At 52.7% G+C, this 26,327-nt stretch overlaps 1 protein-coding gene across 3 annotated transcripts in view; it reads right to left on the reverse strand.

Annotated features, from left to right (window-relative positions):
* The window catches only part of CDYL (chromodomain Y like), a 146,581-nt gene that overhangs the window by 15,816 nt on the left and 104,438 nt on the right, over positions 1–26,327 (reverse strand). For all 3 annotated transcript variants that reach the window (XM_072945742.1, XM_072945743.1, XM_072945744.1), the window contains one exon: positions 17,017–17,683. In XM_072945742.1, coding sequence (XP_072801843.1) covers positions 17,017–17,683 — 667 coding nt within the window. The remainder of the gene's footprint in view (positions 1–17,016; positions 17,684–26,327) is intronic.

Below are 26,327 nucleotides of genomic sequence, written 5' to 3' on the forward strand. Positions count from 1 at the left end.
ACGGTGCAGCCCGGGGCCCACGGCTGCAGAGCCCCCTCCCTGGCCGCTCCAGACTCCGGTGGGGGGGGATCCTCCATCTGATGCCTGGGCCCTGGCTACTTACAACCTCTGTCCACTGGTCCTAATTCTACTACACTGTCAGACAGCTGAAGATGGCGCTCTCTCCTGCCACCATGACCCCGGGTAACAGGGCCAGTGGGCGTGGGCTGGAGGCTCTGGCTCTCTCCAGATGCTGGGTCACCGTGGGCGGCACCTGCCAGTGAGCTAACATCGAGCTGCGTGGGTCTCAGGGTTACCAGCCCTGGCCTGAGCTGTCAGCTGGTGCGGGGTTAGAGCGGTGAGAAGGACCCTGGTGATGCAGGGAGGCCCGAGGGTGCTAGGTGCCTGCTGTCCGCCGGACAGAGCCCCCTGGCCTGGGGGCAGCCCTCCCACCCTGAGTGGCTCCTGCTTCTCCGTGACTCTTCGCTCCCTATTTAAAGTCACACGCTCCTCAGCTCCCGAGACTTCTCCTGGAGCCTTCCTTCCACAAAAGCAGGATTTCTAGGCTGAGGTCCACGGGGCCTTCGGAAAAAGCGCAGCATCTCTGAGGCAGCAGGTCCTCCGGAGCTCTCCGTGGTTCTGCAAATTTAGACATGGCTTCTCGCCGGCTCGTGCTGATCAGGATGGTGGAATCTGGCTTTTGTCTCCCTGACCAGCTTCACTGGCTCTCTGGTGCCATCAAGGCCCCTGTTGACGGCAGACCCTGTGATCTTGTAGTGGCTCAACCACTGCCCCCACCCCCGAAGGACCCTCTGCGGCCCACCTCAGGGGTCTCGTGACACCTGACTGGGCCCTACTTAGCTGCAGAAGTGTGCGCAACAGGACTGAGCCTGGACTCACGGGGCCAGTGCTGGGCTCGTCCCTCCTCACAACGCTCTCCTGCCGCAGTTCTGCCTCCCCTAGGGCCTCTGTCCCGTTCCCTCCCTCTGCCTCATCATCCTTGACCTGGAGCTTCCAACGGCTGGTCTCTGCTCATCTGAACGGCAGCTCCAGTGCCACCTCAGACTGAGCTGCACCAACGCCACCGAGCTCCTGAGAGCAGGGTCCCTGTCTGTCTCGTCATGGACGCATCCTGGTGCTCGGAACACTCAGCCACCAACCCCTGACTCAACAGATGAAGGGAGCGGACCCTGAGGCGCCTTCAGCCCAGCCTCGCGCCGGTCAGGGGCAGGACCACTGCATTTCAGAGAAGAAGCAACTGCTAACGACTCAAGTGAAAGGTTAACACTGACATCAGGAGAAAGCATCTCCCGGACGGAAGGCACGTGGCACTCAGTGTGACTCAGGCCAGCAGCTCTGATGGAAACACAGGAGTGAACGCTGCCTTGTGAGCTGATGGCTCCTGAACACAGGAGGCGGGCGCCGGGACAACTGCATGCTTTTCCGGGGGTGCTGGTGTAGAACTCAGCTAGGAGAAAACCCGTTTTAGTGTCTTTCCTGAAAACAGTTTTCTTTTAAAACATGCTGAGAGCAAAAAAGATACCCTCGTTTGTGTTCACCTGTTAAAATTCACTGTTCAGAAAGCATGTCCCCAAAACAAAACATGCCTTCTGCTTCCAAGCATGAGAGGAACAGGGTCTGGATTTCTGCACTGGCTCTGCACGACCTGCACGGCCGTTTCAGACACCGGACAGCAAGGCAGCGCAGGACCATGTCACCATGGTGAAGGGGGCAGACAGCGTGAGCCCAAAGAGCCACCTGGCCTCCTGCCTGGAGGCGGCAGCTTCCTTGCTATGGGCGCAGGGAGGGGAACCAGACACAGTGGGCAAAATGCTGACCTGGGGAGGAACAGACTGGAGGCGAGGAGGCCCAGGAGGCTGCGGTTGGTGGGGCAGGTAGCAGAAAGGAGAGAGCTACAGAGAAAGTTCCACGACTGCCCAGGGAGCCTCTGAGTCCCTGCTGAACACCACTCTGGGCACGTGCAGGGCAAAATCCACGAGGCTGGTCAGAGAGCGACTTCTGGGCAAAGTGCAATGGCCCGTGAGCTGAGTGGGCCGCCAGAGTTCACCTCGGGCTGGGGGTCCGCACCAGCTGGTGGGGAGACTTCCCTGAGCTCCCGGGCCCTGGTAGAGGCCCCAGAACAGGCACGTACCCAGAGTGGAACGAATTTAGCTCCAGAGCAAAGGATCCTCGGGAACCCACCGACAAAGCCTGAAAGTAAGCCTGGAAAGGCTCAGACTCACATGTTAGTAACAACGGGTTGTCAGAACAAACGCAGCGCTTTCAAAAAGCAGACAACGGAACCCAGTGCCCCGCCCCAAAATGTACCCGTCACAAGGTGCAGGGACCCCAATCACCAGATACACACAGATGTAGGAAAACGGGAGCCGCGGTCAAGATCACACCAGTTAGAGATCTAAAAGTGCGAGGGGGCGGAATTAATAGAAAAGGACGTTTCCCAAAGCTGTTACACATCACCCCGAGGTGCTCGAGGGTTTACTTAAGGGACAACAGGAACATACCAGGAAATGGGAGGTTAGAGGTAAGGATGTCACTGGATGCGTTTCACAGATTAGGTGTGACACAGGGAAGATCAGAGGACTTGGAGACACAGCAGGAGATGCCAAACGAAGCAGAGAGGAGGGAGCCGAGGCAGGGAGGGGGCGTGGGGCGTGTCGGGCACACAGCTGATCTGAGTCCGAGAAGGTAGGGGGTGTGTGTGTGTGTGTGTGTGTGTGACACCGTCATCATCCGCTGCAAGCTGGCGACACACGAAGATCTTCAAAAGCAGGGAAGGAGAGAGAGAAAAGACAACAGACGGAACAACGTGAGAACACCTTATGTTTATCTTTCAAAGTACACAAGACAGAAGAAAAGGAAAGGCACCTTTACAGTGCATGGACCGAGGGGAAAAAGTCAACTCGGACACAGCAAACATGCAGCAAAAATGTCCTTCGGAAACAAAGAAATAAGAACCTCCCCACACAAGAGCTGAGCGAGTCTGCGGCCAGCAGGCCTGCACTGGACGAAACGCTAAAGGGGCCCCTGAGCCAGAACCCGTCGGGCAGCAGCCTAGACGCGCACAGAGGAAGGCGGGTGAACGTGAGCGGAACGCGCCGCGAGGGCTGCACGTGGAGCTTAACGGGAGGTGGGACGTATCAGCCGAGGGGCCGGATCACAGAAAACCCCCTCCCCTGCTTTCCAACCACCCTGACAGCACGGATAACCACCACTTTGTGCGCACCATGCAAATACACCAGAATATGAAGAAACTGACAACTTTCTAGAAAAATATCAGTTCTCAAGGCTGACCCCCCAACACAGTAGAAACAAAAAGAAAAATAACCAAGGAAAGACGGAAATAAAGTTACTAAAAACTACGTCTGAAAACCACTCTGGGGCTAGGCCAGCGATAGAAGTTAACGGTCTCAGAGCACCCAGAAAAGAGGGAAATCTACCCAAATCCACTTCGAGAAGGTAATTCAACTCTGACGTCAGAACTTGACACAGATGGCACAAATCAGAACCACACCACACGCGACTCATGACTCGTGGCGTCACGATACCACACCGTCCTCACCGGCGGTAACTCCTGCCACCCAGCCCGGCGCGGGGAAGGGCGCTCCCGCACCTCAGAGGCAACCCTGGCTTCGTATGTGTGCACGTGTGTGTAACAATGTGTGTCTATACATGGTGCATACTTTTTTTCGCAAAAGCCCTAAAGAGAGTGTTAGCAAACATAATTTTTAAACAGTGGTAAAATACACATAAAATTTACCATTTTAACCATCTTTAAGTGCACAGTTCGGTGACACCAGGTACACTCACACAGTTGTGCAACCATCATTGCCATCTGTCTCCAGAACGTCCCGCCTCCCCACCTGCAGCTCTGAACCCACCAAACACTGTCTCCTCATTCTCCTGGCGTCCATCACTCTGCTCTGTGTCTGTGAATCCGACTGTTCTAGGTGCCTCACGGTAGCAGAATCACACAACACCCGTCCTGCCGTGCCTGGCTCGTCTCAGGTCGTGCCTCGTCTCTGAGGTGCGCCCACGCAGTGGGCGTCAGAACTCATTCTTCTCTAAGGCTGAATAATATTCCTCTCCAGTATTTCCCAAAGACCACATTTTGTTTATCCGTTCATTCATCAGTGGCCTCTGGGCCGTTTCCAGCTTCGGCTTTTGTGAATGATGCCACACGTGTACACGTAATCACATGCACTGTACAGATACCTGAATCCACTTTCAGTTCCCTGGATGCATACCTGGAAGTGGGACTGGTAATTACACAGATTATACAGAAATGTCTCTATCTGTTGATACAGAAGTGGAACATATGGTAATTCTATGTCTGATTTTTTTAAAAGTTATATTTAATATTTTCTTAAATTAGCTAGAAGGTGTCTAATTAGCAATTATAATCAAATTCTTGGAGAAGATCCAAATCACGGGGTGGACCGTGGTCACTTCCATCTCTGCTAAATTTCTTTGGTTTTCTTGGGACGGGGAAGCAGAGGAGACAAGGATGGAAAATGCTTTAACTGCTGGAGAGGGCTTAATACAACCGAAGGAAAATCACACGAGGACTTGTAGCCAATTCTGAGGCTCTTAGTCTAGGGGCAAAAGCCTCACAAAATACACGATCTGTTTCTCTCTTTACGGCCAGGAATCTCGCTCTCCCAGCCGGCGGTACGCGCGCTTCCCAGAGGGGAGGACCCCGTCCTGCTGCGCTCGTGCCTTTGGTCCTGAGCACCAGCCTTGCTTTTAAGGACGCTCAGCGAGTCTGCTGAATGACATTTTTGACAAGAGGAGAGTAAAAAGAACTTAGGATTTTTGTTCTCTTGAAATATAAGCACTCTGATTAGCAACATCACTGTCAACTACACAAACAGCTACTGTCAGTTCAGGGCGCGACCAGAGACCATCAGGAGTCCTCGGCCGGGTTCTGGAGCTTCCGGGAAGAGAGGTCAGTCCTCTGCAGCCCTGCCGTACGTGTTAGAGCCTCTGTCAGCTTCAGTCTCCACTTTGAGCTGAGCTGGCTCCTCACAGAGCACCATCCCCGAGGGAGCTGGATTCCTAGACCCGGAGAAGCACGGGTCCCTGGGGGGCCAAAGGACTCAGTTCTTCAACATGAACGGCAGAAATGCAGTTACAAAGCTACCGGCACCAACATTTCAGAAGGAAAGTCAAGAATGCCGAGGAAATGGAAATCCTTACAAACGAAGTGTATTATTTCAAGAAGTTAATGGGAAATTTTACTCAAGCACGATCGCTTTCATTATAGATACAAATTCAAGCTATTAAGTTTAGTTTTATTTATGACAAACTTAAAGAAATCACTAGCATCAAAAATCCTATCAGCCTCAACAGGGTAAGTTCCTAAAGTAAATCCAGCAAGACAGGTGGAAGTTCAAATTCAGTGCCTTTTACCTCCCTCATCAGTAGCTTTGAGTATTGGTAAGGAAAAAAACAGCAAAAATCTTCATCCTAGGTCATCCAAAAAGGAACAGAAAATAATCAGACTCACACCCTCCTTTAGTGCCGGGACTAGGACGGATTAACCAGAAAAACAAGAACAGAAGGCTACCAGTAACCCCGCGGGGCATGCTCCTTCAGCGGTGGAACCTTGCTATGTCGTCATATCTACAGAGGCTTTAGTGCAGAAGTGACTCTATCTTATGTGACACACGACTGAGTTCTCTCAGTACTTTTCTTCATGTTTATCTTGACTTTAAGAACCAACCAGTTTTTCAGTATGGAGATTCCTTTAAAAACTACAAACGGAGGTACCCTGTGGTCCAGCAGTCCCAGCCCTGGGCACATATCCGGAGGGAGTTCTAATTCGAAAAGACACCTGCACCCCAGTGTTCACAGCAGCACTGTTTACAACAGCCAGGACAGGGAAGCAAGCTCAGTGTCCGTGGCCGGGTAAAGCAGCTGTGGCGTGTGTACACGGTCGAACACTACCAGTCATTATGAAACACACCAAGATCAAGGGAAAGGTACAACTCGTTGTCAAGAAACCAGGCCAGCAGCAGAACCAGACTCAGAGACGACCCAGCAGCCGTCCCTGCACGCAGGACACCACGGTAACTGCGGTGCACGTGACAGGGTCTGCGGCGAAGACCAGAAACTGTAAGAAGAGTCAAATGTTCAAGCTAGAAACAGCAACAAACCCAGGGGAGGGGGAGAATATGATTTCCAGAGTTGCCACATTACTTTAGAAGTCTCGTTTTCAACAACAACAACTCAGAAGACACACAAAGACACAAGAAGGAACGACCCCCCGACGCAGGGGAAGAGCAGTCAACACGAACTGTCACCGAGAGGCCAGACGATGGAATGCACCGCGGACTGTGACTGGCTGTTTCAAACATGGTCAAGAATTAAAGGAAAGAATGTCAGAAGGACTAAAGCAAAGCACGAGAACGCCGCCTCACCGGACAGCGTCGCTGAAGGGGGACGTTTAAAAAGACAGAGTTTCAGGAACAAATACGTCTATCGTTTATAACTCTAGAATTAGAAACAAAGAGTAATTTAAAAAGACCCCTAAAGTATTTTTTTAAATTGATGTAACATTAGTTTATGATGTTATGTTAAGTCTCACGAGTGCAGCATCACAGTGTGACTTCTGCACACACGGCAGCGTGCTCGCCACCAAGGTCCACAGCCTCCATCTGTGACCACAGTTACCCCCCGTCACCCCCCCCACACCCCCTTCCCCTCTGGGAACCCCCTAATCTGTTTTCATTGTGTGTTTCTGTTTTGTTCATTCGTTTATATATTTTTAAATATTTCATAAATGAGTAAAATCATACAGTATTTGTCTTTCTCTGTCTGACTTACTTCACTTAGCACAACACCCCCCAGGTCTACTCATGTTGCCTCAAGGGGCGAGACTTGGTTCTTTTCTCTGGCTTAGTACTCCAGTGTGTGTGCACGTGCGTGCGCGAGTGTACCTCGTGTCGGCTCTGTCCAGTTGTCTGCTGGGGGGCGCTGAGGTTGCTTCCACATCCTGGCCTGCGGGTCCCACGCTGTCTTAACTGCAGTATGTTGAAGGCTTGACTGGTGGGGGACGTCCTCCCCCCGGGTTTACGCCGCAGGTGGGCAGCAGCGCCCAAGTGGTATAAAACTTGTCGGTTACGCACCCGCCAAGGCAAACGAGAGATGTTCATGGGAGAGCTTCTAGGAGGGAATGTGCGAGAGCACTTTGGAGATTTAAGAAATTCGCTTAAAGGGCCCAAAAAGCAAAAGAAGGAAAAGATGGATCGGTTGGAGTACATTAAATTAAGAACTTGTGTTCACCAGAAGACCGTCAGAGAATAAAAAAATCAACCACAGGCTGGGAAAGGCCCTTACAACACCCTCAACAAAGAGATGGCACCGAGGACAGTGCACAGAGTACGCAGGGCTTGGGGGCTCAGAACACAGAGAGGGTATCTCAGGTCACTGAGAAGCCGCCCCTGGAGTATCAGCACGGCTTGTTTGTGCAGGCAGGGGACTGCAGTGAAGGGGAGTCTAGGGCGCTTCCAAGGTCAGAGGTGAGGGCCCTCACTCTGGGACGCCAAATTGTGCCCCCAAAGGTGAAGGGGTGGGGAGGACATGGAAGGAGAGAACATGATGACCAGCCAACAGGCTAGACCAGGGGTCTGCAAACCAGTGACTATGGACCAAATCCATACTGGACCCGGCTACACTGTTCCCTACTGTCGGCAACAACTTCCAGGCTCAACGGGGGAGCCGAGTATTGTACAGAGATCATACTAAATTATTAAATTCAATAAATTTAAACTAAAAAGTAAATAGAGCTGACCCTTGAACAACATGGTCTGAACTGCTCTGGGCCACTAAGACGCAGATTTTCTCAGCAGTAAATGCGACAGCATCACAGGATCCATGGACGTGGAGGAACCGGGGACCCAGGGCCGAGCCTAAGTCCTACATGGATTTCCAGCCGTGCAGAGGGCTGGTGCTCCTGCCCCCGTGGTGTTCAAGGGTCAACTGTAAGTGAAAGTACATATCAACAACTCTGAGATGCGTGTTTGTATCTATGTCATTGTCAGGTCTGACACTTAGAGCTTAATTCTCTGCGGTGAGAGGAGTCAGGTATGGCGCTAAGAGCTTGGAGACAGGAAAATAAAGGTGCACCTTGCTCCCGCCCGCTTCCCCTGTCACTGCTCCTTCATGATCTCGTGAATGCCAGTGCCAGGAGGGTTAAAATATACCACGAGCTCCTCAGAGGGCAGGGCTGGCACTGCGCGTGCTGGCCTGAAAATTTAGGTACCTACAGTTAAGTGTGGGGGTGGGGTTCCCTCCTCGGGAAGGCAGATGTAGGGGGCACATCACCACACAATGTCAGTGCCGAAAAGAAAGGAAAGGAAAGGAAAGCTGACCCCCAGTGAGTACGTGTCGCAGTGTTAGTTAAAGGCGCACAGCACACTTCTGTGTGGGTGTGAAGCGCTGCCTGCCGGAGGGTTTAGTGACTCAAGATGTCTAAGGACCACCTGGCGGCCCCGATGGGAATTAAAGTTTCATTCTTTCAAGGATGGAGGGGAGAAAAAGACAGACGGGCAACCTCACAGGCCGGGCACTGTCCATACAGGACTTCAAAGCAGCAGACGGTTTTAAGCTTAAGAACACTGGGCCCAGATCCTTGGAGAGGCAAGGCCGCAGGCCAGCTGACCCGTCCCTCCGGCCTGCTGTTCACAGGCCACCTCAGGGAGAGATGCCCTGAAACCAGGCGGAGCTGGGCCACACGGGGACAGCAGTCGGGAGCCCGGGGCCGGTCTGCCGTTGCCGGGCAGCTAGCTTGGTCTGCAGAGTGGCAGGCTGAGCAAACCTCATCTCCCAGAGCCGACTGCTGACACGAGCATCCAGCTTTGGTCTGGACGACCCACGGCCCCACACTTGTGCTGCGGCCTGTGAGACCAGAGGTGATGTGCGGACGGCCTGCTCACAGCTCCGGCGACATGGTAATGAAACAGCACGAGCTTCCAAAATAACGCTGACAACGTTCACGTACATTGCACAGTGTTCCCACCAAGCCAGGGCCATTTAACTCTCAGAGCTAACGTCAGTAGTACAGGAAAAAGCCGCCAGGCTCTGCTGAGAGCGTCATCCAAGGAAGAAAACGCGACAATTAGGGGCTAAGAGGGATACGCAGTTTACAACCGGATCAGCAAGATGAAGAATCACCCCTGTCCACTCAGGGCTCCAGGCAACAACATGCGTGACAGTTAGTACCAGTCACATCGCACACCCGTGTGGCACTTACTGGGTGAGATGCAAAGCTGCCCTCCAGGACCGACATGCAGCTCAGTGAAGACGGGGCACACCTCCCCACGCACCGCGTCTCACTGTGTGACTTACGATTTAACTAGAACCAGCGATTTTTTTTTAAGGCTCTAATCCTTGTAGAGTCACAGGAATTGTGACAATGGCAGTTAACACTAGAAATGGCCCTGTGAGCTGATGCAAGTTCTCCACCGTTAGGTGTCCAGCACCTCAGAAGCCAGCCCTGGGGACGTGAGGGGCCTGCGGACGTGAAACGAGGCTCAGGGCTCCACAGTGGTCACTCCCCACCCAGACGGAGCCGACGGCGTCACTGATTCAGTTCTCAAAAGCAAACGGTGTAACTCCCGGTGATTACCTACCAGTAATGCAGGGATTCACCCCCACACAGACTGCCCCAACCACACCCGTCCCCAGGACCAAGCACGTCCCCGCAGAAGAGGCACTGAGACACTACCCTCCTTGGGGGCAAACCAGGCCTGTCTTGGGGGCTGGGGAGAGGCCAGCACCCACACTCACACTGGGTCCCGAGTACTCAGCTGGGACTGACCTCGCCACGGGGGGCAGTGCCTTCGATCAGCCAGGACTCCTCGGTGGGCTTAACATTCCTCACCCAGCATCGGGGCTGGAGAGGACAGAACCCACCACACAAACTCACGTAAACTCAGCGCCAGTAAGACTGGGGTGCACAGTCATTTCTGGAACCGCCCTCCAGGTAGCACTGGGGGTGGGTGGGGTACATCTTGGTCTGGCGAGGATGGTGGTTACCCCAAAGGCTGCACCCGAGGACAGGAGCACTGATGCCGTGGTGCCGTCAACGACACGGAGACTGAGGTGGTCTGCTGGTGACAAGATATCTCTATTCTAGCGTGTGGACTATGGGGCGGTCAGGCGGGGGAGCCACACCAAGCCCATGGCTGCATCCCCAGTGGCCGATTTGGTCCTAGGTACCACCTGCAGCCGTGTGAGGAGACACTAAGTCATCCCCGTCCTTCCTCCTGACCGCACATGCCTCTCCGCCTGCGAACCGCTCCTAAGTGAACCGCTCCTGCGGACGGACGCTAGAGGTGACCAGGACTGAGATGACCGGGCGGGAAGGGGGCTGTCTTACGTCGTTTTGAGAACTTATGTTCCCACTGAAAAAGTATTTTTAAGCACAAACAACTCTTAAATAATGAAGCAGGAAGGGCAGACCAGGTGTTACCATGAACAAACCTGATTGCAGAGCGTCCTCTGCCCAAAGGCGGGCGGGGGCGGCCTGGTGAACTAAGCGCGAGCAGCAAACCCGCCGCCCTGAGGAGCAAGCGTGGCGCTCGGAAAACACCCGGAAGAGAAGGTTCGTTGGAGGTTGAGACGCTAACTGCTTTCTTAGCATTTCTTCTTCTGCTTGTCTTGGCAGATTCCATTTACGGTCCGGGACTGAGAGGCGATCAAGTCAGATTCTTATCACTAGGGGAGGCGGGTACTTACTGTATGAGACTTGTATGTTTTATGAGTTTCTCTCATTAGAAGCCATCATTCCAGCGAGAGTGGGTCGCACAAGGACGAGTTGACTGTAACCTCCTTGATGGTCTGGCCGACGGTGCCCGCCGTAGGGAGCGCAGCCTGGGAGCCCAGGGCTGAGCCCTGCGCCGCGGCCTGGCTCCACACACCCTGGACCCGGCCAACCACTCACCGGGGCCCTGTGGTCAGACACGAGGGCTCCTCCCCGGCGCCCAGCAGTCTCGGGCTGTGTGTCATCCAGCTCCGAGTTCTCGGCTCCCAGCGCGGAGCCTGGCACACAGGAGGTGCTCACTGGGCACGTGACGAGGAGGCACCGAGCTTCCGTCTCTCCTGAGCGGCGGCAGCTGACCGTCAGCAGGGAATGTATTCAATCAGAAACTAAAGGCACAGTTTACAACATGCCTTCAGACCAGAGGAAAATCCACTTCAGAAACTCAGAGGTCACCAAGGACAGATCATCAGGAGCCAAACACCGTGCCCGAAGCCAAGGGCAGGGACCCCAGCACACCTGGCTCCAGCTCCAGGGACCCAGCCACGGAGAGCGGGCGAGGTGAGGCGAGCCCAGCCCCCGAACCGGCCTCCCGGGGGGACAGGACCCGGAGGCTTCTCCCGCTGCGCCCAGCACCTCTGCAGGGAGAGCTGTCGCCGCCGCCTGTCTGCCGATGCCGAATGCATTCTTTAGCTCGGTTTTGCGCAGATACAACAATTTTCTATTAATCTTCAATAGAGTGGGACACGGAAGAACTAAACAGGAGTCACGAGTAGGTTCTAATGTGGACCCGACTGTCCCCCCAGGTCTGCTGAGGGGCTTTCACCAAATCGCCTTCCCTTCACAACCAGCCTCGCCCTTAACACACGCAGGCCCTGACGGAGGAAGGAGCACCTTGGAGAACTCGGGACAGAAGAGACAACGTGACAGCAGGCTCGGAGGTGAGCCTGGATGGCTGTGCTCTGTCCATACCGAGCTGCTCTCATCCCTGAGGTCCAGGATGCCCCTGGAGGAATATTCTGGAAGACTGGTACCCTGCCGCAGGTGACAGCAACAAACAGGGGATGCAGAAGATGAGGGGGACACGTGACAGGTGTTCTGCTCCCACCGGTTGGCACTAACAAGAGCGAACACTTTACAGAAGGATTTCACCCGCACACATGATGCTTCCTCTTTGGCCCTGGTACCAGTCAGTTACAAAGTGCAGGAGGAGTAAGAGCTGTAGTCGGAAAGATGCTTTTTTGACATATGACCTAAGGAACCTGCATTCTTTTTAAATTATAAAACTCCAAGTTAATAATACACTTTGTTTCAAAACTGAGCAGGGACCATAAAATTGATGGAAATTACTTTGAGGCTTTCTCATTACACTGTTGTAAAGCCCCTTAAGGCAGAGACCAGGCAGCCCCTTCACTCCTACCCGTGGCATGGAAGTCCCAGCCCCTGTGCGGGGGCCAGGAGAACCAGGAGTCAGCGAGGGCCTCGCACATGCGCTCACAGGGGCTCAGACACCCAGAGACGAGTGTGGTCCCACACGCAGGGCAGGGAGGGCAGGGGGCAGTAAATGGGGAAAAATACAGATAATCAGTGGACGTGGAAAAAGTGGATGTAGGGGTTTCTTGTTCTGGTCTTTCAACTTCTCCGTACATCTGAAATCATTATCAAAAATATAAAAATCAAGCTTACAGCTTCCAAAGGAATGAGGCAGAGATGGGAGAGTCTTAGAAAGTTATCCAAGATCTGATGTCAAATGAAAGACAAATCCAAGGAGATTTATGTGGTATGGTCCCGTATCGAAGAGTGTGAACACACAGAAAGAAGCCTGCAATGACAGACCATTCATGTCCCGTCTGGGGAAGTAAACAGTACCGAGGGGAGGAGGTAATGGTCACCTTCCCTATTTTGCTCAACGTACTTCTAAATTACCTGTGTAGAAACTCATAGTATTTACAGATTACTTGTGCTTACGACAGGAGGCACATTATTACTTCTGTTGCTGTTAGCATCAGTGAAACATATTCATTTACAAGGAAAAAACGCACAATGTCTGTAGCTGCGGTTCTCACCCAAAGGATGTTCCCAGACCCGGCGCCTGCAGAGACGCGGGCGTGCAGGTGGACGGGAACCAGAGACGCTGTGACAGGTCGCCAGCCTGAGGCCACTCTACCATCCTGAGGGCGGGGCCTGGGATGCCAAACCAGGGGCGCGTCAGGCCCAAACGCCACGGCGCCCCTGCTGAGAAGCACTGACACTGAATCACCAGCAGCAGGTGGGGTGAGACGCCAGCCGCACCTGTTAAACAGAGCGGGGCCATTCCTGTGGATGCGAAAGTACTCCCAAATAAGACCAGAGACCTAAGTGGTGGGACCACACGACAAGTGCGAGCCCACCGATGTATTCAGAAGATGCACATGTCTGTACAATTTCTGGAAGGAAAAAGCTGTTAGCAGCAGTCGCCTCTGGAGAGGAGGAGGTGGGGTGGGGTGGGGGGCTTTTATTCTTCATTTTTCCTTTGAGATGTTTTAATTATTTTATGTTTCTGGTGACTTAAAAATTTTAATTATTAAAATATTTATTAAAAATAATTTACAGATGCCTAAAGACAATTTTAAATCAAAATGTCAAGAAAGCATAGGAACTAAATCTATTTAATGGTAAGAACCTAAAAAAATAGCAAACACAATTTAGTTGTGGATTAAAGATCCAATATCTTATAATAACCTATAAGGAAAAGGAATATATATGTACACACATAACTGAATCATTATGCTGTACACCAGAAACATACTATAAATCAACCACACTTCAAAAAGAAAAAAGAAAAAGGAAAAAGCTCGCTAATAGCATTTTCTCAAATGTCATACGTGTGGAATGGTGATCAATTATATATTTGAATTCAGGAAAGAACAAAGTAATGATAATTCAATTTTTAAAAGCAATTGCTTCTTTGGTGGGATTAATTCATCAGGTGATTAAAAGAGCATGAAAACATTATCATTTACTTATTAATAAAAAGAGCAGGCAGCTGCATTGCCTGAATTTAAAATTTTTAATATTTCTGAACATATATTCATTTTTCCAACCTCTGTTTCCTACTGAAAACAGTTAAACACCAACACACACATATGGTTATTCTGTAAAAGTCACTGTGTGTGTGTGTGTGTGTGTGTGCGCGCGTAAGAAAATTCTCCAGAAACATTCACTCTTCTGGGTAACAGACATTAAATATTTGTTGCACTTGGTGGCAAAAATAACCCAACACGATTAATGTTTTGAACAGGAGATGACGGTTCATTTCCCAGTGACGCCCCAAGGAGCTGCTTCAATTCATTTTAGAAAAACAAATCCGAGTGGCTCTAAAGTGAACGTGAGAGGCAGAAACGCACCCGGACCGACCAGCCAGCAGGGCCTCAGCCCCGCTCTGCACAGGAGGAGAAGGCTGAGGGCGACCAGGGGGCTTCCTGGAGCGTTCCCGTGGCCCGTGTGCGCTGTCAGTTCGGTAGCAAGCCCTGCCCCTTCCTGCCCATGTAGTGTGGCCCAGTGAGCAGGCCACAGAGGGTGCGTTACAGCCTCCTCTCCAGCGAGCACCGAGCATCCGTGTACCTGTGTCCCAGCACCAGCAGCCTCGGAGCCCCCGCCACACAAAGGCCCTGCTCCGGGCGCCGCAAGACCACACTCCAGTGGGGGAAGAACAAAAGCGTCCTCTACAGGGTGGGGGAGGGAAGCAAAGGTGCCCGCTGATCTGGCTGGGCGTCTGCGGTGCCGAGCTGTCCGGGCACCACTGCGTCCGCCACGGCCCTGCGTTCAGAGAGGACGTGCTGGTTCTTCTCTTAATCTGCAAGCCGTGGGGATGTCCCCACCACTGCCCTAAAAACACTCCCGGGGGCTGCTGGTCGTCCCCTCATCTGAGTGGGGAGCAGATTCTCAACCCTGGACTCGGGGCCAGGAGAGAAGGGCGGTCACAGGGGCTGGAAATCTGTTACCGCCACCCTAGTCCCTGAAGTCCACAGAATGAGAGAGAATCATTAAAGACTTTACCCTCGATGTCCCTCGTGGTCCTCCCACAGTCACCCTTAGAGACACCAAAGACTTTTTGGAATGCTAAGAGTCATAAAAAAGAAAGTCACCAACTCCTTATTTAAATAGAAGCCTTGACCTTCCTTATATATAAAACGGGAGGCTTTTGCCGAGGGCAGCCAGCCTTGCGGAGCTGTGCTAAGTGCAGACGTGGAGACTCACGGGTCAGAGTTTTGAAGACCATGAGCACCGACAAGCTTTGTGGACAGAGGGGAACCACAGGGCCTTCTGTACCCCTTACCGCCCCCTCCAGTCCTGCCCCAGGACTGTGGCTTCCTAGAGCAGGGGTTGGCAAACCTCTTCTGCTAAGAGCCAACTGTCAATCTTCAGCTCAGCAGGCTACAGCCTCTGTCACGGTGACCCAACTCTGTCCCAGCAGCTGGAAAGCAGCCACAGGCCGTACGTGACCCAACAAAGGAGGCCGGGTTCCAACAACACTTTCTTTACGGAACAGAAATCTGAATGTCTTTTATTCCCAGTGTCACGGAGTGGTACTCCTCTTGATTTTTTTCAGACTTTGGAAATGTGCAAGCCACCCTTAGCTTACGGGCCACTTGGAAACAGGCCACACAGGGTTTGGCCTGCGGGCTGCAGTCTGTTTGCAGCACCAGGGCCCCCAGGGGCCTGGCCTGCACTTATCCCTAAGGAAGGTATTTCTCTACCTACTGGAGGCGGCCAGCAACAGTGAGAAGTGAGAAACATCACGGCCTCCCTGCACTCGACTTCCCTGGCTGTGAAACAGAGCTGTATTAGACGACGGTCAAGTCTCTCCTGAGCCTCCATGGGCCTTCCTGGGATAAGGTCAGAGGGAGCTGTGCCCAGAGCAGGTGGGCCACGTGCTAAGTCTGCTCGCATGAGCTGCAGATGAAGGCCAGGAGCTGCGACGAACAGCAGTGTCCAGGCAAAGTGACAACCGGGGACATTGGCAGGGGGGCCCGGGCCGTGCAAAGGGAAACCCAAACTTCAGGAACCGTCCCCCTCAGTGCGACACGGGCCCGACACCAAATCTGTGGAGGCACCACAGCAGGACAGCCAGAGCGGCGTCTCGGGCACATCTCACTGGAGGAAGAGAGCCCCCACAAGCCGACATCACCCAGCCTTGCCTCCTATTATCCTGCTAAGTGGGGGCTGAGGGAGATGCACACAGGTGCAGAGGACCACAGCCCTGCAGTGAGGAGGGCGGGGCCCGGGAGACCAAGGACTCAGAGCAGGTGGCCTTGAACCAGAAGGAAGCAACGGAGCTCCTGGGGTGAGGGAGGGAGAGGGGGACAGAGGTCCTGGCGGAGGGGAGGGGGCACTGACGTGGGGAGAGGGAGCTGGGCGGGCAGGGCAGAGCTGAGCACAGCTGCTGACCAAGGGGATGGTGGTACAACCAGCCTGGTGACTGGGGACCCCCCTCCTGGCCAAGAATTACAGAAAATGGATGGAACTGTCAAAAGGCAGGAAGCAGGGAGACCAATTAGAAAGCTGTGGATGGTTCTCATGAGACAGTGTGACAGATTTCTAGAAGCAGGGGGGCTAGCCCGGCACGGGGAAAGCAAAGCGCAGGGAGGGAGGCCGCCCGTGCTGGTCCCAGCTGTGCTGTCTCAGGGCCAGGGAGGCCACCAGACCCCCAGGGGCAGGAACGGGGAAAATAACACAGAAAACACCAACACACTGATGGACTCCTCTGAAAAAGAGGTCCCAACAGTCGACTGTTTCAGAGACAAGCCCAGGTCCCCGAGGCTGCATTCAGCAACAAGACCCTCAGTGAAAGGCACTTCTGGTCATCGAGAGGGGTCAGCAAAACAAGGATCGTGACTATGATCAATACTGGTCACACTCAGAAAAGCCAGATGGGCTCCGAGCACGAGAGCCAGGGCCTGAGAGACGCCCTGATGTAGGTGGCTTCAGGACGAAACCAGCAGTAAAAAAACCTGTAAATGGCTGAGAGTGAGACACTGTTTAAAGCAAGTCAACGTGCTGGTGCAGGGGGCGGATGGTTATGGGACAGACAGCCCAGGCTGACTTAAGAGGCCAAGGCCGAAGCCTCCACGTAAAGAAGGGGAAGGCTGGCGAAAGCCCCCAGGCCTCCGTGGACGGCACCTGCCGAGAGCAGAGCCTGCAGCAGCCCCCGGGAGGGGCGCCCCCACCCGGGAGCATCCCCGCGCGGGCCTCGAGCTGCCCCCGGCACTCACCTTTCCCGTTCACGGCTAAGCCCGAGGCCATGGCCGCAGTCACGGGGCCGGACCCTGGAGGCACTAGCGGGTGTATCCGGGGCCGGCTCCCCATCCGCGCCCGCTCAGCGCCGGGGCCCAGCAGAGCTCCGACTGGCTTCTCGGCCGCCACCTCCGGCGCCACCGTGTCCTCCTGAGCCTGCTCGACCGGGTCCAGTTTCTCAGGGCTCTCGCTCTGAAAGCCGTCCACCGCGGTCCTGCTCTTGATGGGGCTCTTGGGCACCAGGATCTTTATCCCTGACTTGGCGAGGTCCATGTTCTTGCGGGTGGACAGGGACGGGGCCGTGTTCTTCCTGAACTTCTGGCTGGCCGCAAACAAGGTGCTGCTTCTGGACTCGGGGTCCTTGCCGATCACGAGGGGCTTCGGGGAGGCCTTGGAGAAGCTGCTGTTGGTGGACCTGGAGACCTGCTTCCGCGCGCTGTTGGGCGAGGTCCGGGGGGCCCTGGGCAGCGCGCCCTCCCTCTGCCTCTCGCTGTGGCGCCGCTGGAAGTCGCGGATGTACTCCTCGCAGTTCTCCAGGTGCTGCTCCGGCTCCCACGTGTCGTCCTCGCTGCCGTAGCCTTTCCACCGAACCAGGTACTCCGTCTTCCCCTTCTTGTTTTTCCTCTTGTCGACGATCCTTTCCACCTGTGTGCGGAGGAGAAGAGAAGCGTGTCAACAAGTCATCTGGGGAAGAAAGTGCCAGCGGAGCAGCGGAAACCATAAAAACCACAAGAGGCGATGCCAACGGCGACCGCCTCCCCAGACAAACGCCTGAAAGCAGAAGAGGAACGCGGCGTTTGGGACTCCAGCAGTTTCCTTGAAATCTGGTCCAACAAAATGCTCGGAATATATGGGTGTGCGTTAGGTAGCTTATTTTTTTAGGTGCTTCAAAGGGGGCTTTTATCTTCGACTGTCTGAGCTGGTTTTCACAGTTGCAACTGGAACAGAACCAGTCGTCTCCAGCCTTCTGCCCGGTCGCCCTCAGGCTGCCGACAGCAAGCACGCAAGGAACAGCGCGGCCTGGGTGCTTGCAGAGCTCTGAGGGTGGGAGCCAGACCCGCCCACCCAGGAAACGCGGTAGGTACTGCCAGAGTCACTTAGAAGCACTCGGTTAAACTTAAAAAGCTCAGCAGAGGACTTACTGCTCTACTGGTACTAAAATGGTACAGATCAGTCAGGTTATTTACCTTCAAACCTGGGTTTTAACTAGCTTTACGCTGTCCTCTTTAAAGGGAGATGCTGTTAATCTTTGAATCTGATGATCAACACGCCCCACACCACCTTTATGAATTCACAGACTTGTCATGACACAGTTATCACTGTGACAAATTCTACGACCTCGACATCCCAAGTGTAAGTGGAGATCGCCTATGACTCGTGTGAACAAAGTATATTTGACATACTGCCCCCCACGTTACTGGACAAACACTTGGAATCTGCTGGCACCCCTCCAGGCAGCACAAAACCCACAGCCTGGTTCCCGGGAGGCAGCCCGTGCCTCGCACCTCGCAGGTGGCAGCCTGCAGCCACACGGCAAGCAGCTCTTCAATTAAGGATGCAAGGTCTAAGTCCATCCGTTGTCAAGGTCATCAACGCACCTCTGGCAAACTTACGGTGAGGTCAGCTGACACAATGATGTATCAAGTTCTCCAACATTGCAAAACAGCAGAGGCCCACCGAGTCCAGCTGCAGATGCTTATAACGGGAGACACACGCCACCCCACCCCAACATTTCCCCTGCTCTCAAAACCCTCCTTAAACTCTCCAATACATCCACCTGGGGTATATAGACTTTAAGCCCTTAACTCCAGGAAAGTCTCCAGTCAAATACACATTACTGCTTCAGTGCAAAAAGGATCAAAGGTAAAGGCCTTGTTTCAGCAGGAGGCGGACCTCACGCCCAGCAGGTCTCGAGGGGGAACACTGGCGTCAGACCTGCACTGGGGGCCACATGGTCCCCAGTGCAGCTCGGGGAGCTCTGGAAGTGATCCTCTCACTCCTCTGCTTGTGACGAGTTACGTTTAGGGGCGTGAGCACTTCAATTTAAGTAAGACACATATTTCTGGAAAATTCCACACAAATCCATTTCACAGCAGAAATAACTGAAAACTTTTAAATGCAGGGGGTAAAGAGATTATCTCTTAAGAGCAAACTGTGTTGTTTAAATACTTATTTTCTTTCTAAATCAATTTCCACCGCAGAAGCGTGAAGTTGGCTTGAGTGAGTTTCCCTGAAGCGGGAGCAAGGGTCTGGTCAGGGAGGACAGTTTCCTCCCCGCCTCTCCTTGTGTCTGTGTGCTCTCTCCAGGCCCATGTTCCCCCAGAACCGCCCCTGGCCAGCCCCCCACGGCCCTGCCTCACCCCCAGGAAGGCCCTGCAGCTGCCGCGGGGCATACACGGGCTTTGTGTGTCCTCGGTGGCAGGAAGAGGCACATGGGAGCCTGTGGCGTGACAAATGTTATGTAAGGGACCACGTGGTCCCCCAACCACACCACCCTGCCACGGCAGCCACAGATGCCACATAAACGAGATGGCACTGGAAACAACCATCTATGCACACTAAAGTCAGGATTCCGTCATTTTCACGTGTCTGAAAATATTATATTTCTGACTTTCTTCAACTATTTGAAAACTGTGGCAACCACTCCTGGACTTGGCCTGTGGGCCCCAGTGCTGGATGGGGGAGGAACATTGGGCACTCGGGGCCCCCTATGCTGCTCGGCCGCCCTGCGGGGGGACGTGGCTTCAATCTGACAACACAGATGGCTGAACCCACGGGCACACACATGAAGTGGCTGGTCTACAAGAGCCACGCCAGGCACTGGACACGGGGCGAGAGGTTCAGGTCACAACCACCACAGGCCCCTTGTACCAACTTCACACTAAACGGGGACCCCCTCCCCAATTCAAGGACAAATGTCCTCCCCACTGTGAAAGCTTAAAAGTGAAGCCGTGCTGCTTCCTAGTCCATGTGGCTAAAATAAATTCATCTCCCACAAAGAGGCACATCACCTGGATTCAACAAGGTTTTACTGGAGTATTAAGCAGAAAACAACTTCCAGAGCACTTCTGTGGTGGTGCGGGAGGAAGCTTTGCTCACAAGACAACACATAAATAAATCTCTCCATGGGTCTTCAGCTCCTCCCCCTTCAGTTCCAGCACCACCCCTGCCCCGCCCCGCTAATAACTGGTTCTGAAACCCAGTATCCATGAGCTCTTTCTCAATGTGTATGCAGGCATCCACTTCTAATTACAGAATTTCAATGCAAAGAATTTTATAAAACAAATTCTTCATGAAAGCACAGAATTGCAGACAAAAGTCCTTTTTGTTAGGATTTCCTTCTAAAACTCCATCTAAAAAAAAAATCACAATGTCAAAGCAGCAGAACCAGGCTTCTGTAACAGTGCGAAGTCCTCTGAAGGTTTACGGAGCAGTGAGATGAATCCGAAAGGGTTGTTCTGGACGCCCCCCCCCCACAGTCTCGGGGCGCAGGGGTGGGCTGGGATGTGCTGGGGGCTGCACAGGACACAGAAAAGGATGGATGCGGGTCACTAACCTGTGAGCAAAACCCCGCAGAGAACCCCACCCTGGTTAAAGAGCTCAGGAAGGGACAAAGCTGTTGCTGCAGTTAAAACACCAAACGGCCTGAGAAATTAGATCAGGGCAAGGCATGCAAATACACACGCTCACAAGAAAAAGACCAAAGTTGCAAAGGAGCTGCAAGAGGGGAAGCCTGACGCCTGCACCGTCATCGGTAACCGGCTGTGCCCTGGTCCCTCCCAGAACAGAGGGCGCAGCTCCCAGGATGACTCTGAAACCAGAGGCAACACAGAAAGCTTTTCTCAGGTTTAAGTCTGACGCCAGTGCCCAGTTAACTGGGAACAACAGAGCGTCACTACGGAAAAAAGAACCAGTAAGAACCCTGCTCATGTCAGAGAATGCTGGTGGGCCCCGGAAAAGCAACAGCTCTTTAGATGAGGAAGAGGTTCCCACCAGCCACGTGAAAGTTGTGTTAACGACTAAAAGGACAAGTTGCCATAACTGCTAAGAGCAGTTGTTAACTATTGAAAACACAGGCAGATACATCCTCCCACTTCAAGAAACAGGAATAATATTCACCTAGCTATCTGACAACACTGGAAAGAAACCCAAGGCCTATGGAAACCGGGGGTGGAGGTGGGCCCCAGAAACGAGGGGACCCAGTGGTTCCTGCACCCCTAAACTCGGCAGAAAGCAGTGTTACTGGCTCAGGGGATGGAAGGAGTGGAGGGGAGGGGATCCCAGGCACGAGGGCCGCATGGAAGGGAAGCCCCTGAAACAACGGACAACCCCTTCGAAAGCTGGGCAGGCCGGGAACGCAGCCGCTGGCGTGCTGGGGGCAGCGGGCCCGCCCCAGGCCCCGGCATCAGTCCCGCCTGTGGCTGTGATTCACTGCAGGCGGATGGCCCCAGAGGAAACCAGCAAAGGGAGGTGCGTGGGGTGAGGTCCGGGGCAGCCAAGCGCAAGCCGCCAGGGGGGTCGCACAGGACACACAGGACACGCTTTGCTCCTCCAGCAGCGATCCGTCACCAGACAATCTCCTTGGAGCCTCAGCACCAGGACTGCACTGGAGGCTGGTCACACCCTCTCGGCCCAGCATGTATCAAAACCCCAGAGTTTTAGAAGGAAAGCAGGTGGTCAGCATAAATCACGCTAATAACATCACAGTCAAGCCTAAAAAAACCAAGATAAGAAAAACACAAACTTGCTGGTGGAGTGAGGCTGTGAAAAGACACGCACAGGGCCACAACCACGGAGGCCAGGAGACAAGGAAACGCACCTCCACCGAAGGAAGGGACTGTCAGCTCAGAATTCCAGGGGAAACCAGGCTTCAAGAGCAAAGGAAGACTCCACCTCCAGGTCGGTGTCATAAGGAGCTCTGCAGACACCCCCCCAGCCAACGAAACAGACCCCGTCCCCTCAAAACCACACCAGCCTAAGTGTCTGAAAATGGCCCTAAGGCCACAGAGCAAATGAAGACACGTTACTCAAGAAAGTTTACTAACAGTCGACAAGCACAGAGAAAGTCTTGACATTTGAGTCCCGACCCACTTCCTCCCCCTCCCCCGCCCCAGCTCAGTGTGGCAGGGGCTCACCTGGGGTGGGCTCGGCCAAGAACACAGGCGCCCCCGCCGCTCTGCCCCCAAGCCAGGCTTGCCGCAGGGACCAGGAGCTCCTTTCTCTGCCTGGCCCGGGACCCATTAGAGGCCCTTCCCCTGTGGTGGCAGGGCCAGGATGCAGGAACTCTGACGGCTCTTGCCCCAAGTCATACTAGGGTACAGGTTCCATGCTGGGAGAGGCAAGCCGAGAAGACCAGAGGCTACACCACACCCAGCACCCAGAAGAGTGGCTCAGAGACTGCTTGGGGAGAAAACCTGTAAGACAAGAGAGCTGCTCCCTACAAGAACTTTGTTTGAGACAGAGTGTGGGAAGTTTTAAACCTAAGGATGCTCTTGAAAATGATAAATTAAGAGCAACAAGCTAAACCACTGCTCACCTAGTTCACCATGGAGAACCAGAAAGAGGGACGGCGAAGAGCGTGCTTGGGGTAAAAACCAACCTCAAAGACTGGCCTCGATGCCACCCTGCCCCAATCTACTGAATCAGACTGACGAGCAGTTGCGCACCTGGGCGTGTCGAAAATAATCCAGTGACCAGACAGTGATCAGGGGAGGCCAAGAGGCCAGCTGTGACACCAAACAAAGCAGCAGCTTAGAGAGACCAGGGGGAGAGTCAGAGCCCCATGGAACTGCTGTCCCTCCCGGGCGGCCACGTGCTGCCCACGGCCGTGACCCCTGAGGGGGCACATCAAGGCTTCACACAGCAGCGGAAACAAGACTGCAAATAAGTCAAAGAAGGAGAGAAAGGTGTGAATACAGTATCACATTAAACAAAGAATATCATTAATGAGACAGAAATTGCAAAAAGAACCGAATGGAAATTCTGGAGTTGAAATGTACAACTAAAAGGAAAAATGAATTACAGGTTCTCAACAGTAGATCTGAATTGGCAGAAAAACCAATCAACCTGGAAAAAAGGGTGGGTAGAGATTATGCAATCCAAACAAACGAAAGAAAACAGAACGAAAATAAACAGAACCAAAGAAAAATGGGAGACACCTTCAGGCACAGCAATATGCATGCAGTGGGAGAACAAGGAGGGCGGGAGAGGAAGGAGCCGAGAAAGACTCAAAAAATAATGGCTTCCACATTTATTGACATAAACACTTTCCATGTTTACTGGAAAACAATAATCTACACGTCTAGGAAACTCAACGAACCAAACAGGACACATTCAGAGAGAGCCATAAACACACAGCACAGTCAAACTACTGAAAGTCACCAGGAAAGAGACAATCTGGAAGCAGCAAGAGGAAGACAGCCCCTCGCGTACAAGGAAATTCCAGGCAGATGAATGGCTAACTTCTCATCAGAAACAGTGCAGGCGGAAGGCAGTGGGATGACATATTCGAAGTATTAAAACCAAAAAACTGTCAGTTAAGAATCTTATATCCAGCAATCCTCTCTTTCAAAAAATGGAAACAGGAAAGACTATCTACTGCATGATTTCCAAATACGACATTTTGAAAAAGGAAAAATCATGCAGACCGTGAAAACATCAGTGTTCCTCAAGGCTGGGATGCGAGAGGGGCCGAGTACGTAGAGCACAGGACTTTCAGGGCAGTGGAAATATTCTGTGCGACTGTGGATCTATGTCATTATGGATGTGTCAGAACCCACAGAGTGTACAACATCAGGGGTGAACCCTAATGTGAACTATGGACTCTGTGCAATACTGCCTTGTCAACGTAGGTTCACCGATCCTAGCAACCAGTGTCTCACTGTGGTTGGGGTGCTGATGGTGGGAGAGGCTGTTCACATGCGGGCGGACAGGGAGCAGAGGGGAACTCTCTGCTCCACTAGCTGCGAATCGTAAAACTGCTCTAAAAAGCCTGCAGACGACCCCTGCCCCTCAAAATGAGAACACAGCATAGACATTCTCAGATAAACGAAAACAGAATTTGTTGTTGGCAGAACTGCTTACAAGAAATACTAAGGATATTCAGGCTGGAAGCTGACAGATCAGAATTCACACACAAAAACAAAAATCAAGACTAGTAAAGGTACTTACGTAATTCTAAAAGTTTAAAATGCCTGTTTTTCTGCATTCTTATTTAACAAGCAACCGTATAAAATAATACGTATGTGACTTTACTGCTGGATCTCTAACAGACAGAAATGTAACATAAAACAGTGATAAGCGTGTGTACACAAAACACGTGAAACTAAAACTGATCAAAGTAACGGGGGAAATGACAATTCAACAATAATAGTTGAAGACTTCAAGGCCCACGTTCAGTAGTGGAAAGAGCAAACAGAAGACGAACAAGGAAACAGAAAACCCGAATAAGACCAAACCCAAACCAGACCTCAGACATCCATGGGGCCATCCACCCAACAACAGCAGAATGCGTTCCTTCCAAGCGCACATGGACTGTTCCCCAGCAGAGACCGCACCACGTGCTATCTCATACGACAAACCTTGACAAATTTAAAGACATTGAAATCATACAGTCTTACCTTCAATAAAACTGGGTGAAATGGAAAACTATTTATAGAAAAATTTGAGAGATTCACAAATGTGGAAACTAGACAACCCATATTAAATAATCAATGGGCCAAAGAAGAAATCAGCAGGACGGCTAAAGTAAGACAGGTAAGTGCTGACAAGCATGTGGAGGAACTGGAACCCTCACACGCTGCTGGTGAGGATGTAAAATGGTGCGGCCGCTTCTGAAACCCGTGCGGCAGCCCCTCCAGCAGTTACAGATAGTTACCCCATGACCCAGCAAGTTCACTTCTAGGAGTCTACTCAAGAGAAAGAAAACTTGTGTCCTCACCAGAACTTGTATAAGAATGTTTATATCAGCATTATTCGTAACAGTCAAAGAGTGGAAACAATCCAAATGTCTATTAGCCGATGAACAGGTAAACAAAATAGCACGGCTCTGTGAGGGAATATTATTCAGCCATGAAAAGGAACGAAGTACTGACAGTTACTACGACGTGGATGAACCTTGAAAACATTATGCTAAGCAAAAGAAGCCAGTCACAAAAGTCCACACAGGATTCCATCTGTAAGAAATGCCCAGAACAGGTGATTTTAGAGACAGAAAACAAATCAGTGGTTGCTTAGGGCTGGGGGCAGGGTACTGGTGGGGAGGGAAGGCAGAGGAGGCGGGTGAGAGTTAATGGATTTGGATGCCTTTCTGAGCTGATGAAATTGTTCTAAAACTGACTGTGCTGACGGATGCAATGGTGTATAAACAGCCACTGAACTGAGCAATTTAAATGGGTGATCTGTCTGGTATGTGCATTCATCTTTAAAAAAAAAAGCTGTCTAAAGAAAGGCAGAGATGAAATAAGGATATTTTCAGAGGAACAAGAGCGGAAGGAAGTTCCGGCAGCCGACCTTCAAGAGCCATGAAGGGTCTGAAATTTCACCTATTTGCCATCTAGCAAGTTAGCTATCGCAAGCTGACATTTTCATGGATGCTGGTTTTTAGAAGACTCTTCATCAGAGAAGAAAAGAAAATTACTCACAGCAAAAGCAACTGTCAGAGTATCAGCCTCCGCTTGTACCAGCTACCTGGGCCTCATTTCTGCAGGGCAACAGAGGGAAGGCCAGGAGGCAGAGAGCAGCTCGTGTGGGGGCTTACAGGAGAGGAACCAGAAACTTCCCAGCGGCCGGTGAGCACGCCTGTCCTCTCTCTGCCACCCAGAGCTGTAGGCAAACCTAGGCGGAGGCCTGAAGGGAGACACCAGCTTTGTCTCCAACTGTTTGCTACACAGATACCAAGTCCAGAGCAAATGCGGTCAGAGTCTCGGCTCCCAAGACACACAGAGATGCAAGGGATCCCTCGAGAACTGTCTCCTGACAATGTCCACCCCTGGTTTCCACACTGCGTGGCTTCTGGGAAATTGCCCTCTGTGTACACCACTCCGTCAGCCGCTCCGACCAGCCCAGGCTGGGACCGCATCCATCCAACCTGTCTCATTCAGCTCGTAAGTAAAGCGACTACCAGCGTGACTCTACCGTCAGGGAGAACCACTGCAGCCCTGTCCCTCAGCGGGCCTCGCAGGCCCTGCAGCAGCGGGCTGAGCAAACCCCACAAGCCACCAGGGCCAGCTCAGGGAGCCAGGCGGCTCCTCAGCTCCGGAACTCGTTTTCCCTCTTGCGCCGGGCACGC

Source organism: Vicugna pacos, chromosome 20 (assembly GCF_048564905.1).
Source record: "Vicugna pacos chromosome 20, VicPac4, whole genome shotgun sequence".
Lineage (NCBI taxonomy): Eukaryota > Metazoa > Chordata > Mammalia > Artiodactyla > Camelidae > Vicugna > Vicugna pacos.